Source organism: Saccopteryx bilineata, chromosome 7 (genome assembly GCF_036850765.1).
Source record: "Saccopteryx bilineata isolate mSacBil1 chromosome 7, mSacBil1_pri_phased_curated, whole genome shotgun sequence".
Classification (NCBI taxonomy): domain Eukaryota; kingdom Metazoa; phylum Chordata; class Mammalia; order Chiroptera; family Emballonuridae; genus Saccopteryx; species Saccopteryx bilineata.
In genome coordinates this window covers 82,416,548-82,433,839 of record NC_089496.1, presented here as the reverse complement: position 1 = coordinate 82,433,839, position 17,292 = coordinate 82,416,548, and the positions used below count along the sequence as shown (strand labels likewise).

The 17,292-nt window shown below is 37.4% G+C and overlaps 1 protein-coding gene across 1 annotated transcript in view; it reads left to right on the top strand.

The window, feature by feature from the left end:
- The first annotated feature begins 4,054 nt into the window (after positions 1–4,054).
- LOC136311016 (cytochrome P450 2C21-like) overlaps positions 4,055–17,292 on the top strand; it is a 38,912-nt gene continuing 25,674 nt past the window's right edge. Inside the window, exons 1-4 of the mRNA XM_066240166.1 lie at positions 4,055–4,261; positions 7,851–8,013; positions 9,811–9,960; positions 17,024–17,184. Of these exons, the coding sequence (XP_066096263.1) occupies positions 4,079–4,261; positions 7,851–8,013; positions 9,811–9,960; positions 17,024–17,184 (657 nt within the window). The 5' untranslated portion in view covers positions 4,055–4,078. The remainder of the gene's footprint in view (positions 4,262–7,850; positions 8,014–9,810; positions 9,961–17,023; positions 17,185–17,292) is intronic.

Below are 17,292 nucleotides of genomic sequence, written 5' to 3'. Positions count from 1 at the left end.
TTGAATTTATAAATTGCTTTAGGTAATATAGACAATTTAATGATGTTTATTCTTCCTAATCATGGGCATGGTATATGCTTCCACTTGTTTGCATCTTCCTTGATTTCTTTTATCAATGTTTTACAATTTTCCGAGTAAAAGTCTTTAATCTCCTTGGTTAAATTTACTCCTACGTAGTTTATTTTTTTGGTTGCAACAGTAAAGGGGATTGTTTCCTTAATTTCTCTTTCTGACAGTTCATTGTTGGTGTATAAAAATGCCTCTGATTTCTAAGTATTAATTTTATATTCTGCCACCTGCTGAATTCATTTATCAGGTACAGTAGTTTTTTGACTGAGACTTTAGGGTCTTCTATATACAATATCATCATATCATCTGCAAATAATGATAGTTTTACTTCTTCTTTTCCAATTTGGATGCCTTTTATTTCTTCTTGTTGTCTGATTGCTGTAGCTACGACTTCCAGAACTATGTGGAATAAGAGTGGTGAAAGGGGGCACCCCTGCTTTTTTCCTGATCTTAGGGTATTGCTTTTAATTTCTGTCCATTGAGTATGATGTTGGCTGTGGGTTTGTCATAGATGGCCTTTATCATGTTGAGGTATGTTCCCTGTATTCCCACTTTGCTGAGAGTTTTGATCTTGAATGGGTGCTGGATTTTATCAAATCCTTTTTCTGCATCTATTGAAATTATCATGTGGTTTTTCACCTTCCTTTTGTTTATGTGGTGAATCACATTGATTGATTTGTGAATATTGTACCAGCCTTGCCTCCCCAGAATAAATCCCACTTGATCATAATGTATGATTTTTTTCATATATTGCTAGGTCTGGATTGCTAATACTTTGTTGAGGATTTTAGCATCTATATTCATCATGGGTATTGGCCTATTATTTTCTTTCTTTGTGTTGTCTTTGCCTGGTTTTGGAAAAAGAATTATGCTCACCTCATAAAAGGAGCTTGGAAGTCTTCCTTCCTCTTGAATTTTTTGAAATAGCTTGAGCAAGGATAGGAGTTAGTTCTTCTTTGAATATTTGGTAGAATTCATTTGTGAAGCCATCGGGCCCCGGGCTTTTGAGTGTTGGAAATTTTTTGATAATTGTTTCCATCTCATTTGTTGTAATCAGTCTGTTTAGGTTTTCTGAATCATCCATATTGATTTTTTAAATATTATATGTTTCAAGGAATTTATCCATTTCATCTAGGTTGTCTAATTTTTTGGCATACAGTTCATCATAGTATTTTCTTACAATCCTTTGTATTTCTGTTGTGTCAGTTGTTATTTCTCCACTCTCATTTCTAATTTTATTTATTTGAGTCCTTTCTCTTTTTTTTATTTTTTTATTTTTTGGTGAGTCTGGTTAAAGTTTCATCGATCTTGTTTACCTTTTCAAAGAACCAGCTTCTTGTTTCATTAATCCTCTATATTGTTTCTTTAGCCTCTATGTCATTTATTTCTGCTCTGATCTTTATTATTTCCTTCCTTCTATTACCTCTGGGCTTTACTTGCTGTTCTTTTTGTATTTCTTTTAGAAGCATGGTTAAGTTGTTTAATTGAGCATTCTCTAGCTTCTTAAGGTATGCCTGTAATGCTTTTGCTGTGTCCCATAAATTTTGAGTTGTTGTACGCTCATTGTCATTTGTTTCTAGGAACTTTATTATTTCTCCTTTGATCTCATTGTTAACCCATTCATTATTTAATAACATACTATTTAGTTTCCAAGTATTTGAGTATTTTTTTAATTTTTATTTTGTGGTTGATTTTTAGTTTAATGTCATTGTGATCAGAGAATATGTTTGATATGATTTCAATCTTATTAAATTTCTTGAGACAGCTTCTGTGCCCTAACATTTGGTCTATCCTAGTGAATGAACCATGAGCACATGAAAAGAATATATATTGTGCTGCTTTAGAGTGAAAGGTTCTGAAGATATCTATTAAATCAAGTTGATCTAGTGTGTCCTTTATGTCTGTTGTTTCTTTGTTAATTTTCTTTCTTGAGGATTTATCTAGTGATGTTAGTGGGGTATTGAAATCCCCTACTATTATAGAATTGCTGTTGATCTCGCCCTTTATATCCATCAAAGTCTGCTTTATATATTGAGGTGCTCCTATATTAGGTGCATAGATATTTATAACGGTTATATATTCCTGTTGGATTGCTCCCTTTATTATTATGTAGTGACCTTCTTTATCTCTTATTATAGCCTTTGTATTAAAGTCCATTTTGTCTTATATAAGTATTGCTTCCCCAGCTTTTTTTTTCATTTCCACTTGCATAAAATATCTTTTTCCATCCTTTTACCTTCAGTCTATGTGCATCTTTTGTTTTAAGGTGTGTCTCTTATAGACAGCATATCTATGGGTCCTGTTTTCTTATCCATGCAGCTACCCTATGTCTTTTCTTGGATCATTTAATCCATTTATATTTAAGGATATTATTGATATCTAGTTATTAATTGCCATTTTATTCTTACAGCTGTATTCCTCTTTTGCTATATTCTTTTCCCCCTTTGATCTATTTACAACAGGCCCCTTAACATTTCTTGCAACATTGGTTTGGTTGTAATGAATTCCTTAAGTTTTTTTTTTTTTTGTCTGGGAAGCTTTTTATTTCTCCTTCAATTTTAAATGATAGCCTTGCTGGATAAAGTAGTCTTGGTTGTAGGCTCTTGTTCTGCATTACTTTGAATATTTCTTGCCATTCCTTTCTGGCCTCAAGTGTTTCTGTTGAGAAATCAACTGTCATCCTTATGGGGCTCCTTTGTAGATGATAGCCTTTTTTTCTCTAGCAGCTTTTAATATTTTCTCTTTATCACTTAGCTTTGGTATTTTAATTATTATGTGTCTTGCAGATTTCCTTGCATTTCTCTTTAATGGAATTTTCTGTGCTCCTTGAACTTGTTTGACTTTTTTTCGGCATCAATTTAGGGAAGTTTTCAGCTATGACTTGAATGAACAAAGTCTCTATCCCTTCTCTTTCTCTTCTTCTTCAGAAACCCCTATGTTGGATGTTATTTCTCTTCATATTGTCACAGAGATCTCTTTGAATTTCCTCAGACTTTTTGAGTCTCTTTTCTTTTTACTGCTGTGCTTCTGTGCCCTCATTTATCTTGTCCTCTAACTCACTGATTCGATCCTAGCTTCATCCATCTTGCTTTTAATTTCTTCCATTTTGGTCTTCATTTCTGATATTGTATTTGTCATTTCTGACTGATTCTTTTTTATTGTTTCAATATCCTTTTTTACACTGACTATCTCTTTATTAACTTGTTTGTTATGACCATCTATTGTTGTTCTAAGATCTTTGAGCATCCTAACAATCATTATTTTAAACTCTGCATCTGGTAATTTGGATATATCTGATTTATTCAAGTCCTTTTCTGGGAATTTCTATGATTCAATTGGGTTACATTTCTCTGCCTTCCCATTTTGTCTACATATTAAAAGAGTGTGGCCACAGTAGTCCAATGGTTGTGGCCTCTGTGTTCCCTAGGTGTGGTCTCTCTGCTGGCCCACCACCACCTCTGCTGCTGCCTCAGGCATTCTGGTATGGGTGTTAACGGCACCAGCCAACTGCGGCTGTCATTGTGGTTTCCGCCTCTCCTCCACTCTCTTTTCTCTTCTTACAGCAAAGGCTCGATTGATGCAATTGGCCCCAGGTGCTGAGGATGGCTCCATGGCCTCCATTTCAAAAGCTAAAAAGTGCTCTCTTGTTGAGCAATATAGCAACGCCCATGATGGGCACAGCATTGGCCCTTAGTGGGTTTGCCAGGTAGATCCTGGTCAGGGCACATGTGGGAGCCTTGTCTCTGTCTCTACTCTTCTCACTGAATAAAAAATATATAATAATGTAAAATAATATAAAACAATACAACATCTGTATATTCTATTTTATTGTCTATAGTTGTGGTTTTGTTTTTTTGTTGTTTTTGTTCTGTTCTCTACCAGCAGGTCAGAGTACACCGAAGATAAAACAATATTTACCCAAAAGGTCACAGACTTGGTACTGAATTAGGAGGTCAGTTTGCACTCAGTATTTATAAAATCTTTGGATTATAGAGTTTCAATTGCATTTATGCAAAACACATTAATGGATCTCTTCATAGTCCTAGCAATTTGTCTTTCTTGTTTGATCCTCCTTTTTCTATGGAACCGAAGCTATGCCCAAGGAAAGCTGCCTCCTGGCCCTACTCCTCTCCCCATCATTGGAAATATTCTACAGATAAATACCAGTGATATCAACAGATCCTTCAACAAGGTTAAGTATGATTTATTTTCTTCCAATTGTTTGCAAGGAGTAAATGAGACAGCCTTATATCTAAGTAAAATATGGTCCCAGACACTGTGCTTTACAGAAGTAGTTTTAAAAGGAAGTGTTCATTGGACACCTAGATATAGTTTTATTTTTTAATTTAATTAAATTTACTGAGACAATATTGATTAATAACACTTTACAGGTTTTAGGTATAAAGATCTATACTATATCATCTGTTTATTGCATTGTGTGCCCACCACCCGAAGTCTAGTCTCCTTCCATCACTGTATATTTCACACCCACTACCCTCTTCCTCTTCTTCATAACCCTGCTTCCCTTCTGCTAACTATAGTACTGTTTGTCTATGATTTTGTTTGTCTCTTTGTTTTGTTTTTTCATTTGCTGTTTTCTGTTTTATAGCACTCATATAGTGAAATCATATGGTCCTTGTCCTTTTTTGTCAGACATAATTTTATTTTTTTAAAAATTCTTTCCTATGATTGAGAGAGAGAGGAAGGGTGAGGGGGGGAGAGAGAGAGAGAGAGAGAGAAGCATTACTTATTGTTCCACTTAGTTATTCTGTTTAGTTTTGTACTCATTGATTGCTTTGACTTCATGCCCTGACTGGGAATCAAACCCGCAGCCTCAGTGCACCAGGACGATGATCTATCTATCGGACCACCTGCTCAGGGTCCAGATGTAATTTTAAGTGGTGTATAGTTAGAAGGTGGCCAGAAGGGAATAAAATCCATGAGGTGATTGTTGAAATTGCCCAAAGTAGGAATTCCTTGCCCATATTGTGACCTGGGTCTTCTTTCTACTAATTCTATTTTCCTGAACTCTAATGGCAAATAAATTACTTTCAGTTACAAAAGAATCTACTGATTTATAGAGTTGCAACAGAAAAATTTTTCTAAAAGCACACACTGATGTGAAGTTAAGGAAGTAACTAAATATTCAGGAACTTTCAATTTCTATTATATCTGCTCAATGGATAAGTATCTGCTCTAAGCTATTTATATGGCAATAGCTTCTGAAATCTTGAAGGGGTTTTCTGAAATCTGTCTGCCCTGAGACAAGTAGTTACCAGAGCACTGCCCCTAAAAACTTTTTCTTCCTGTGTTCTGGGCTCTGGTTTAGAAGGGATTGCGTCAGCACCCCAGCCTATCCATTTCTTCACTGGCAACCTTGGGCAATTAAAAAAATCTCTCTGAGCTTCAATTTCCATTTCTTTAAAAGGTGAATAATAGTTAGTTTGCACAAGTTATTAGTGTATCATCTATTCAACAAGTTATTGAATGCCTACTTTGTATTAAGCTCCATGTTAGGTCCTCGGGATCCTTTTTCAGTATTATTTTGAATTAGTTTCAGGTGTACAGCATAATAATCTGACAATCATATACTTTGCAAAGTGTTTCCCCTGCTTTTCTAGTACGCACCTGGCACCGTGTATAGTTATTACAATATTATTGACCATATTCCTTATCCTGTACTTTACATCCCTGTGACTATTTGGTGACCAATTTTTACTTAATTCCTTCTCTTTTTCACCCAGTTCCTGAACTCCCCTCTTCTCTGAAAACCAACATTCTGGTCTCTGTGTCAATGAGTCTGTTTCAATTTTGTTTATTTTGTTCTTTAGACCCCACATATAAGTGAAATTATATGGCATCTGCCTTTCTCTGACTGACTTATTCAGTTACCATAATAACCTCTAGTCCATACATGCTGTTGCAAATGGTAAGATTTTAGTAGTTTTTATGTGTGTTAGAGATCATCAGTGCTGAATAACAACAAAAACGACATTAGCATTATAAAATTTACAGTCTAGAGGTAGGCATGTGTTTATGATATAATAATGCAAATACATGTGTGATTGTTAACTATGTAAAAGGGACCCAGCAGAAGAGGCCATGTAACTTAGAGGACTAGAAGTAACTGCAAGCAGCAAACAGTTCTCCGAGGAATTGAATTTGGAGTTGAGTGCTAAGGAATAATTGGGCATTAACCAGACAAAAACCAGATAACAAATTAGTTCCAGCCTTTTTCAATCTGGAGAAGAATTACTTGTTATGTCTCTGAAAAAGGACCAGTTCGGTTGTAGCCCAGAGAATAAGTTAAAATGTAGTGTGAGTTGAGATTGAAGAGGTCTACAGGACCAGAGCATGTGGGCCTTACAAGGATTTTAAGAATATTAGTCTTTAGCGCCCATTTGCTTCTCCACCCCCCACACCTCCCCCTCTCCTTCCTCTCTGTCTCTCTCTTCCCCTCCCGCAGCCAAGGCTCCATTGGAGCAAAGATGGCCCAGGTGCTGGGGATAGCTCCTTGGCCTCTGCCCCAGGCGCTAGAGTGGCTCTGGTCGCAACAGAGCGATGCCCCGGAGGGGCAGAGCATCGCCCCCTGGTGGGCAGAGCGTCACCCCTGGTGGGCGTGCCGGGTGGATCCCGGTCGGGCGCATGCGGGAGTCTGTCTGACTGTATCTCCCCATTTCCAGCTTCAGAAAAATACAAAAAAAAAAAAAAAAAAAGAATATTAGTCTTTAACATAAGAACAATGTGATGCCATGAATATGCCTAAAGGACGGTGATGTTAGCATTAACCTTCTGAAAACATCACTCTGGAGAACGAATTGTAAGGTAGCAGAAGGATTCAAACATTGAACTGTTGGAAAGAGTTTAAGTCTTATATTATTTGGTGTACTGAATACGACACCAGAAGAGAAAGACTCCAATAATGGAATGGCTTAAAGAAGACAAGAGTTTATTTCTATCTTTCATATAATATAGAGATGATTAATGGTGGTCTGCCTCTTTTCTTCGAGTTTATTCAGAGAACCAGTTTTTCCAATCCTGTTGTTTACCATCTCGTGTCCATAAGCTATTGTCTTCATTTCCATGGTCACAGTAAGGCCTTCCCCATGTTATCATCTCAATCCATGAGTAAGTGCAGAAAGGGAGAGCATGTGGGACCATTTATGCAACAGTGTAGGATTTGCACACATCACTTCTGCTAACATCAGTTCATGGAAGCTTAGTCACATGGCCACACAGGGAATCTGAGAAAGACCTGACATTAGGCTACCATGTCCCTATGTATTAATAAAATGTGGAGGTTTTATTAATATATAATTCTTCTGGTGCTAACAAGAAGATGTAGGAAATGGATAATGAGGGACAACTATTTGTCTACACGTGGGGCAACATGGAAAAATATTCCTCAAACAGGAGAAACACATTACTTATGTTAAGTATAAGAAGGAAAGAGAAATTTGGAGCAATTACAGGTTAGGCAGAAAAAGAATTAATAACATATGAATAAAATTTATGACTGAGAGTCACATAGTAGAAGCTGACAAAAGGATAACTATTGATGGTGATAATAATGATAGCAATATCACTAATAATATAATACTATTTATCCTTTAAGTAATGTAATTTCTTATTAAATTATGAAGTCCAGAATTTGAAATCTTTTATAATGGGTGAATGAATATTATAATGTCTCTTCAGTAAGATTAAAAATATTCCTTTTACTTATCTACATTTTTGTTTTGAAATTCTCACTCCTCTTGCATCTCCTGTTCCATCCCTAGCTGGCAGAAGTCTATGGCCCGGTGTACACTGTGTATCTGGGCACAAAGCCCACTGTGGTGCTGCATGGCTACGAAGCAGTGAAGGAAGCCCTGATCGATCGGGGAGAAGAGTTTGCTGCAAGAGGCAGTGTACCAGTGCTAGACAAAATCATACAGGGATTAGGTATGCTTCAATTTGGAGAACATGTGTAGATTTAAGTTGCAAAGATTTTGAATAGGCTAGAATTGAGAAATTTTAATCATTTAGAGACATTTATGAAAATGTCATCATTCCAACCTTTTCTATAAAGGATAATTAATCCATATTTAAAATGATGGGTGACATAATACCCCTATGCAACAATAAATTAATGAAAGCAAACCAATTAACTACGAATGTTCTATAAATATGTGACTAAGCCATGTTCATTCTAAATTATGACCTGTTAAGAATAAGAAAAAATGGACGAGTGAATTAAAAAACTTTGGTACATATCCTATGGAATACTACTCAGCCATAAGAAATGATGACATCAGATCATTTACAACAACATGGATGGACCTTGATAACATTACACTGAGCGAAATAAGTAAATCAGAAAAAACTAAGAACTATATGATTCCATATATAGGTGGGACATAAAAATGAGACTCAGAGGCATGAGTGTGGGGGTTATGGGGTGGGGGGAGGAGAGGAAGAGGGTTGGGGAGGGGAGGGGCACAAACAAAACCAGTTAGAAGGTGACGGAAGACAATTGGACTTTGGTTGATGGGAATGCAGCATAATCAAATGTCAAAATAACCTAGAGATGTTTTCTCTGAACATATGTACCCTGATTTATCAATGTCACCCAATTAAAATTAATTTTAAAAAAAGAATGACAAAGAGGCAGAGAGAAAAGGGGAAAGGAAATGGACTAAATTACCCTGCACACCAAATATGTTGCTTTCTGTCATGAGTCACAGTTGCAAAGAGATTACTGTAGAACACTTGCACAGTATACATGGAATCAACAAAAATCTGGGTATTTCTAACCTTACCTTTAATCTTCTCCTCTTCTAAAAAAGATAAGAAATATTTGAATTCAGTAGAATACAGAGCATAAAACACAAATATTCTCTGAACAGAGGATTGTGGAGAAATATATAGTAAGTATGGATTGAAACTGATAGTAAAAAAATCTTTTTAAATAAAAGACTTGAACTATCTTCCATTTGTTTCTGGAGTGAGTCTTATACTGTCCAACCTTCTGGAGGGTCACTGGTTTCCAGCAAAAAGAGATAAAACCCGAACGGAGTTCTTTCCTTGTCCACATTGTTCTCGAAGATATTCTTGGACAAGTTTCCTGTAAGTGTTGTTTCCCCACGGGTCTGGTCTTGAGCCTCTGGAAGTCTGATGTTGAGCTTCTTTGGTGTTAAGACCACATTTCATGGAAGGTGTTTTTCAAACAAAGAGGAAATGTTGAAGTTAGAAGAACAATGGCTGTGTCCCTTACCTGCAGAATAGATTTTCATGAACTTCCTTCCAATGCACAAAGCTGTCTCTCCTTCTTTCAAGAATTGGCTCCCTTTGTTACTGCCCCTAAAATTCACTTACAACGCACTTTTAATCTAACACTTAAACTCACCGTGATTTACTAGCTGTGTGACCAAGGAGCAAGCATTTTGCCTCCAGGATCTTCAGCACTCTTCTCAGTTAAATGGGGACAAATCACTGGCTCACAGAGTTATTGTGAGGTTTAGAGGAGTTAATGGAGAAGAAGAGTTTAGTAATATGAAAAACCAAGTCTTGATAATGAGCTCCTAGGCTGAGGTGAGAGAGAAAGCAGGCAGAGTAGGGTGAGTGGGAACTTCTGAGACTGGCAGCATTAAAGTAACTTTTCTGCTTAAGTAACATTATCATTTCCTGAGATCAAGACTCTCAGCCAAAGTTAATGAAAACAAAAGTTATTCTTTCTTATTTACTTTTTTGTCCTGATAGGAGTTGTTTTTAGCAGTGGAGAAATATGGAAGCAAACCCGGCGTTTCTCCCTCACGGTTTTACGGAACATGGGAATGGGAAAGAAAACTATTGAAGACAGAATTCAAGAGGAAGCCCTGTGTCTGGTGGAAGAATTAAAAAAAACCAATGGTGCGTTTTTCTCTATGTACTTAACAAATGTTAACAGTTTGGGTAGACTGAATGCTATTACTATTACCAATAGAGCACAGAGAGCTATGGCTCAAGTGTAGCGGAAGTTTACATTTTGCTCACAACCAGTAAGAAGAGGTGAAGTGGTTGGCACAACAGCTTTTCCAGGTACCAGGCTAATAGGTGCTTTGACATCTTCAGCATGTGGCTTCCAGTGTCACCCAGGATCCATCTCTTTCCACAGCAGTGTAAGGAGCAAAGAGCAAGGAAAAAAGCCAAGAGTGTTATGAATGGGCAAGGTATGGCAGTGAGACACAAAAGTTCTTTTCCATTCCAGGGGCTGTGACAAGTAAACTGTTTTAGTTCTTTGTTGCTATTAATATATATAAAAAATGCAATCCATATGAATCATTGTATATCTTTGACTACTTTCTTAGAATATAATTTTTAAAATGGAATTAATAAGTCAACGAATGTTTGGTTTTGATACGTATTATCTGGAAAATGATTTTGTGAACTTGATTTATATTTCAAGCAGAATTTTTATTGACTGGGTCTTTTCCTAGAGTGAATGTGACCTTCTTTCAGTTTCCTGACCCATGACCACTCAGACTCTGCTTGATCCCCCCTAGTTGTGGGACCTCACTCTGTTGGGACAGCCCGTTTCATCTCGGGGTAACTATAACTGTTGGAAGTTTCTTTCACATATTGACCAGAAGCATTTTTCCTTGTAACTTCTACTTTTTGGTCCCTGATAAGATTTTACCTGATAAGATTTTGCCTTTTGGAGGTCCAGTGTTCTGGCAGTTCCCTCTCGGAAGCAGGACAAACCTCCCACCTAAAATTTGGTTTAGATGTTGAGTTTGAAGGTACCATACACACCCCAATAGGGTATGAAATTTTTTTTTATTTCTTGCCGCTAACTTGTGCGACTAGTAATTCCAGGTCCTGAGGGAGAACGATGTGGAATGAAGAAAATAGACTTAAAGAGAAATAAGATGGGATTGGGAGGCCTCTGCAAGCTGATTGCAAGCTAGAGCGCAAAACAGCCCCCAGTTTGCTTTATTATATAGCCATATGCAAACAAGGAAGTCTCTGATACAAAGTCACACATCTGAGGCAAAAGCAGGAATTCTCCTAAGGCATAAACAGATATTCATGTAAGGCATAAATAGGAATCCCCCCACCATGCATAGGTGATATACCAACATCTGAACAAACAAAGGGTGAGAGGAAGGACACATAAATTGCTTCTCGCAACTTAAGCAAGCACTTAAAGTGGGGGTATGAGATGAGTGCAAATAATCAGCTTCATAGCCATGGAGGTGGTGGTGGGGGAGAACTTAGCGTTTTGCTAAGCCTCAAACTTACAAAGGTTTTTTGCCATTTGCAGTCTCCCACAATTACTCATAATGATCAATGGTGAGATTCAAATAATTTAACAACTGGTTCTCTACCCTAATGACTGTTATAAGTATAAAAAAAGATATACTGAAAAGTAGTTTATTTTATCATGTATTTTTTGAACTCTAATATCTGTACTTACAAGTTTTTTTATTACTATTAATTTTAATGGGGTGACATTGTTAAATCAGGGTACATATGTTCAGAGAAAATATCTCCAGGTTATTTTGACATTTGATTATGTTGCATACCCTTCACCCAAAGTCAAATTGTCTTCTGTCCCCTTCTATCTGGTTTTCTTTGTGCCCCTCCCCTCCCCCAACCTCATTCCTCTCCTCCCCCTACCCCCTGTAACCACCACACTCTTGTCCATATCTCTGAGTCTAATCTTTATGTCCCACCTTTTTATAGAAATATATAGTTCTTTGTTTTTTCTGATTTACTTATTTCACTCAATATAATGTTATCAAGGTCCATCCATGTTATTGTAAATGATCCGATGTCATTATTTCTTATGGCTGAGTAGTATTCCATAGTATATTTATATGTACCAAAGCTTTTCAATCCACTCGTCCTCTGACGGACACTTGGGCTGTTTCCAGATCTTCGCTATTGTGAACAATGCTGCCACAAACATGGGGGTGCATTTCTCCTTTCGAAACAGTGCTATGGTGTTCTTGAGGTATATTCCTAAGAGTGGGATAGCTCAGTGGTAGAGCGTCGGCCTGGCGTGCAGAAGTCCCGGGTTCGATTCCTGGCCAGGGCACACAGGAGAAGCGCCCATCTGCTTCTCCACCCCTCCCCCTCTCCTTCCTCTCTGTCTCTCTCTTCCCCTCCCGCAGCCGAGGCTCCATTGAAGCAAAGATGGCCCGGGCACTGGGGATGGCTCCTTGGCCTCTGCCCCAGGCGCTGGAGTGGCTCTGGTCGCAACAGAGCGACGCCCCGGAGAGGCAGAGCATCACCCCCTGGTGGGCAGAGCGTCGCCCCTTGGTGGGCATGCCGGGTGGATCCCGGTCGGACACATGCAGGAGTCTGTCTGACTGTCTCTCCCCGTTTCCAGCTTCAGAAAAATACAAAAAAAAAGGCAGTTCCATTTTTAATTTTTTGAGGAATCTCCATACGATTTTCCACAGTGGTTGCACCAGTCTGCATTCCCACCAGCAGTTCAGGAGGGTTCCCTTTTCTCCACATCCTTGCCAGCAATTATTCAGTGTTGTTTTGTTGATGAGAGCCATTCTGACTGGTGTGAGGTGATATCTCATTTTGGTTTTACATTGCATTTCTCTAATGATTAGTGATGTTGAGCATTTTTTTCATATGCCTGTTGGCCATCTGTATATTCTCTTTGGAGAAGTGTCTATACATTTTCTTTGCCCATTTTTTGATTGGATTGTTTGTCTTCCTGGTGTTGAGTTTTACAAGTTCTTTATAAATTTTGGTTTTTAACCCCTTGTCAGACGTATTGTCGATTATGTTCTCCTATTGTGTAGTTTGTCTTTTTATTCTGTTCTTATTGTCTTTAGTTGTGCAAAAGCTTTTTAGTTTGATATAGTCCCATTTGTTTATCCTGTCTTTTATTTCACTTGCCCATGGAGATAAATCAGCAAATATATTGTTGCAGGAGATGTCAGAGAGCCTACTCCCTGTATTTTCTTCTAAGATGCTTATGGTTTCATGCCTTACATTTAAGTCTTTTATCCATTTTGAGTTTATTTTTGTGAATGGTGCAAGTTGGAGTCGGTGGTCTAGTTTTATTTTTTTGCACGTTGATGTCCAATTTTCCTAACACCATTTGTTAAAGAGGCTGTCTTCACTTTATTGTATGCTCCTACCTCCTTTATCAAATATCAGTTGTCCATAAAGGTGTGAGTTTATTTCTGGGCTCTCTGTTCTGTTCCATTGATCTATATGCCTGTTCTTATGCCAGTACCAAGCTGTTTTGAGTACAATCGCCTTGTAGTATAACTTGATATCTGGAAGTGTGATACCTCCCACTTTATTTTTCCTTTTCAAGATTGCTGAGGCTATTCGTGTTCTTTTTTGGTTCCATATAAATTTTTGGAATATGTGTTCTATATCTTTGAAGTATGTCATTGGTATTTTAATTGGTATTGCATTGAATTTATAAATTGCTTTGGGTAATATAGGCATTTTAGTGATGTTTATTTTTCCTAACCATGAGCACAGTATATGCTTCCACTTGTTTGTATCTTCCTTGATTTCTTTTATCAATGTTTTATAATTTTCCGAGTACAAGTTTTGAACCTCCTTGGTTAAATTTACTCCTAGGTACTTTATTTTTTTGGTTGCAATAGTGAAGGGGATTGTTTCCTTAATTTCTCTTTCTGACAGTTCATTATTGGTATATAAAAATGCCTCTGATTTCTGAGTATTAGTTTTATATACTGCCACCTTGCTGAATTTATTTATCAGATCCAGTAGTTTTTTGACTGAGACTTTAGGGTTTTCTATATACAATATTATTATATCATCTGCAAATAATGATACTTTTATTTCTTCTTTTCCAATTTGGATGCCTTTTATTTCTTCTTGTTGTCTGATTGCTGTGGCTAAGACTTCCAGAACTATGTTGAATAAGAGTGGTGAAAGGGGGCACCCCTGCCTTGATTCTGATCTTAAGGGGATTGCTTTTAACTTTTGCCCATTGAGTATGATGTTGGCTGTGGGTTTGTCATAGATGGCCTTTATCATGTTGAGGTATGTTCCCTGTATTCCCACTTTGCTGAGAGTTTTGATCATAAATGGGTGCTGGATTTTATCAAATGCTTTTTCTGCATCTATTAAAATTAGCATGTGATTTTTCACCTTCCTTTTGTTTATGTAATGAATTATATTGATTGACTTGCGAATATTGTACCAGCCTTGCCTCCCCAGAATAAATCCCAGTTGATCATGGTGTATGATTTTTTTCATATATTGCTGGATCTGGTTTGCTAATATTTTGTTGAGGATTTTAGCATCTAAATTCATCAGGGATATTGGCCTATAATTTTTTTTCTTTGTGTTGTCTTTGCCTGGTTTTGGAATCAGAATTATGCTCACCTCATAAAAGGAGCTTGGAAGTCTTTCTTTCTCTTGAATTTTTTGAAATAGCTTGAGCAAGGATAGGAGTTAGTTCTTCTTTGAATATTTGGTAGAATTCACTTGTGAAGCCATCAGGCCCAGGACTTTTCTTTGTTGGGAGTTTTTTGATAACTTTGTTGATCTCATTTGTTGTAATTGGTCTGTTTAAGTTTTCTGATTCTTCCAGATTAATTTTGGAAAATTACACTCTCTTCCTGCTGCTCCAGTTCTCTCCTCTCTCTTGTCCCCTGGATCCCCCAGTAAGTGGTTGTGAGAGAGGTTTTCTGCACAGTCCATTTATGAAGAATCCTGGGTCTGAGAAATCTGCCTCTTTCTCACAAACATTATCCTGACTTGTTTCGCAGCTAAGTCTGTCCACATGCCTCTTCTAGGCTCTGGGGCTGCAGGTTGGGGCTTTGTTCCTGGGACTCAGGACGCTCCCCTCTTCGCTAAAGTCACTTCTTGCCACGTGAGTCTCTCCAGGCTGCCATTCACTCCAGGGAGCTGGGCAGCCCTCTCTCTGTTTCTGATTTTTCTACTAGTCTCAGTGTGGCTTCTTCAGTGTTCCTTGGTTAAAGAGTCCTCTTAGTTTAGTCCAAAGTTGGTTTTTTGAGATGATGGTTCTTAAAATTAAGTTTTAATCCACTTTGGTTCTGGAAGGTGGAAATTGGTACATCCGCCTACTCCATCACCATCTTGCCACTGCCTCTATATAATGCATTTAATACTAAAATAAGAACAATAAAAGAGGTATACAAAACTAGATTATGTTATAAGAGTTTTAAAATATTAATGAAAAATATTAAATAATACTTGACAAAAACAATAAAACTGTTTTTTAAGGTATTTCCATATTGCTACTTGATTGGTGTCCTCACTTGCAATTTTTTTTTAAATTATAAATGAATGAACAATAATAGGAGTGCTCAGAATATGCTGTCACACAGATGAACGTTAAAAAGAGTAAGGAATGTAAATTTGTGATTTCCACATTGGTCGACTGCCCAGCCACCCACTTTAAAGAGAACCTTGGTTACAAGTGTCATCTTAACAACCAGTTCACCAAACTCAACAAAAAATTCGGTACTGGTTCTGCCGAACTGGTATGAACTGGCTGAATTTCACCACTGATAATGATGCTTTCTGTGGAGGGCAAGGTGGCTCCTAAGAAGATCCCAAAATGGCATGACAGAGCAGAGAAAGGACACTGGCTTGAGGTTTCTATGGTGCTTAGGGGGTGAGGTGAGGATGCGGGATCCTTGTGCCAGCCAGGTGTGTGGTTTAAACACTCTGCTTGTGCCAAAGGAGGGAACACTTAAGCTTTTCTTTTTTTTATCAGTTTGTCCAGATGTGAGCAGAGGAAGAAAAGGTAGGGCTTAAAAGTGGTCTGAGCCAAGTACCAAAAAAGAAATGGGGAGTCATATTCATTATTACATGCAGAAAGCTGGTTTCATATACTATAACATTATTTTGAAATATCTGAATGTAACTCAAATTTTTCTCATTTTTACAAGAAATTCTTTTCTACAAGAAAAACACACCCAATGTTTTTCAACTTTGTTTTTTAAAATAGATTTCAAGTCTCCACAGTCTCCTGATATTCTGGAAGAAATACCCACACTGAGGGCTAAATTTAACACTTTTAAAGATATTTTTACCATAAAGAAGAGCAAGAGGAAAATGTTATTCTTTGTGACAGCATGGATGGACCGAGGGTTTTATGCTGAGTAAAATAAGCCAGTCAGAGACAGACAGTACCATATGATTTCATTTATATGTGGCATCTAAATAGCATTATAATGAACAAACAAAACAGAAACAGTCCCATAAATACAGAGGACAGACTGATGGCTGCCTGAGGAGAGGGAGGCTGGGGACTGAGTGAAAAAGGTAAAAGGATTAAGAAGCACAGACTGGGAGTTACAGAATAGTCATGGGGATATAAAGTACACCATAGAAAATATAGTCAATGCCTGACCAGGAGGTGGTGCAGTGGATAGAGCTTCAGCCTGGGGACTAGGTTTGAAACCCTGAGGTTGCCAGCTTGGGCATGGGATTATAGACATGACCCCATAGTCGCTGGCTTGAGCAAGGGATTATCAGCTCAGCTGAAACCCCCTAGTCAAGGCACATATGAAAAGCAATCAATGAACAACTAAAGTGCTGCAACTACAAGCTGATGCTTCCCATCTCTCCCTCTTTCTCTCTCTTACTCTCATAAAAAAAAATGTAGTCAATAATATAGTAAAATAAATGAATAAACAAATAGAAATTTAAAAGATATTTTTAAAGGACCTCCTTGTCAATTACCTTGTGGCTCTTATTAGGAGAATGATGTAAATAAGAGAATACTTGGGGGAATTTAATAAATAAATTAGACTGGATTAGACATTTTTATTTGAGGAAACACAATACATTTTATTTTACACATGTTGAGTTTATAGTGATGGTGGCATGCCTAATAATTCCTACACTTGAAAAATCTTTTGAGTCAACTCTTCTCAAGTATTTTAAACAATCAACTTAAGATTTAAATGGGAATTCTGTTCTAACTTTTGACTTACTTTGTTTTCAGAGGCTCCTTGTGACCCCTCTTTCCTTTTGGGCAGTGCTCCCTGCAATGTGATCTGCTCCATTATTTTCCAGAACCGTTTTGAGTACAATGATGAGAAATTTCTAACATTGATAAATTATTTTAATGAAAACTTCAGAATTTTGAGCAGCGCCTGGATACAGGTAAAGTCAAGGTTCTCTCTAAATGGGAAATAATGCTCTGACTATTCTACTGCTCATGCTGACTGATCCTGTTAGCCTATTTCAAAATGGTTGAAGCGATAATTCTCA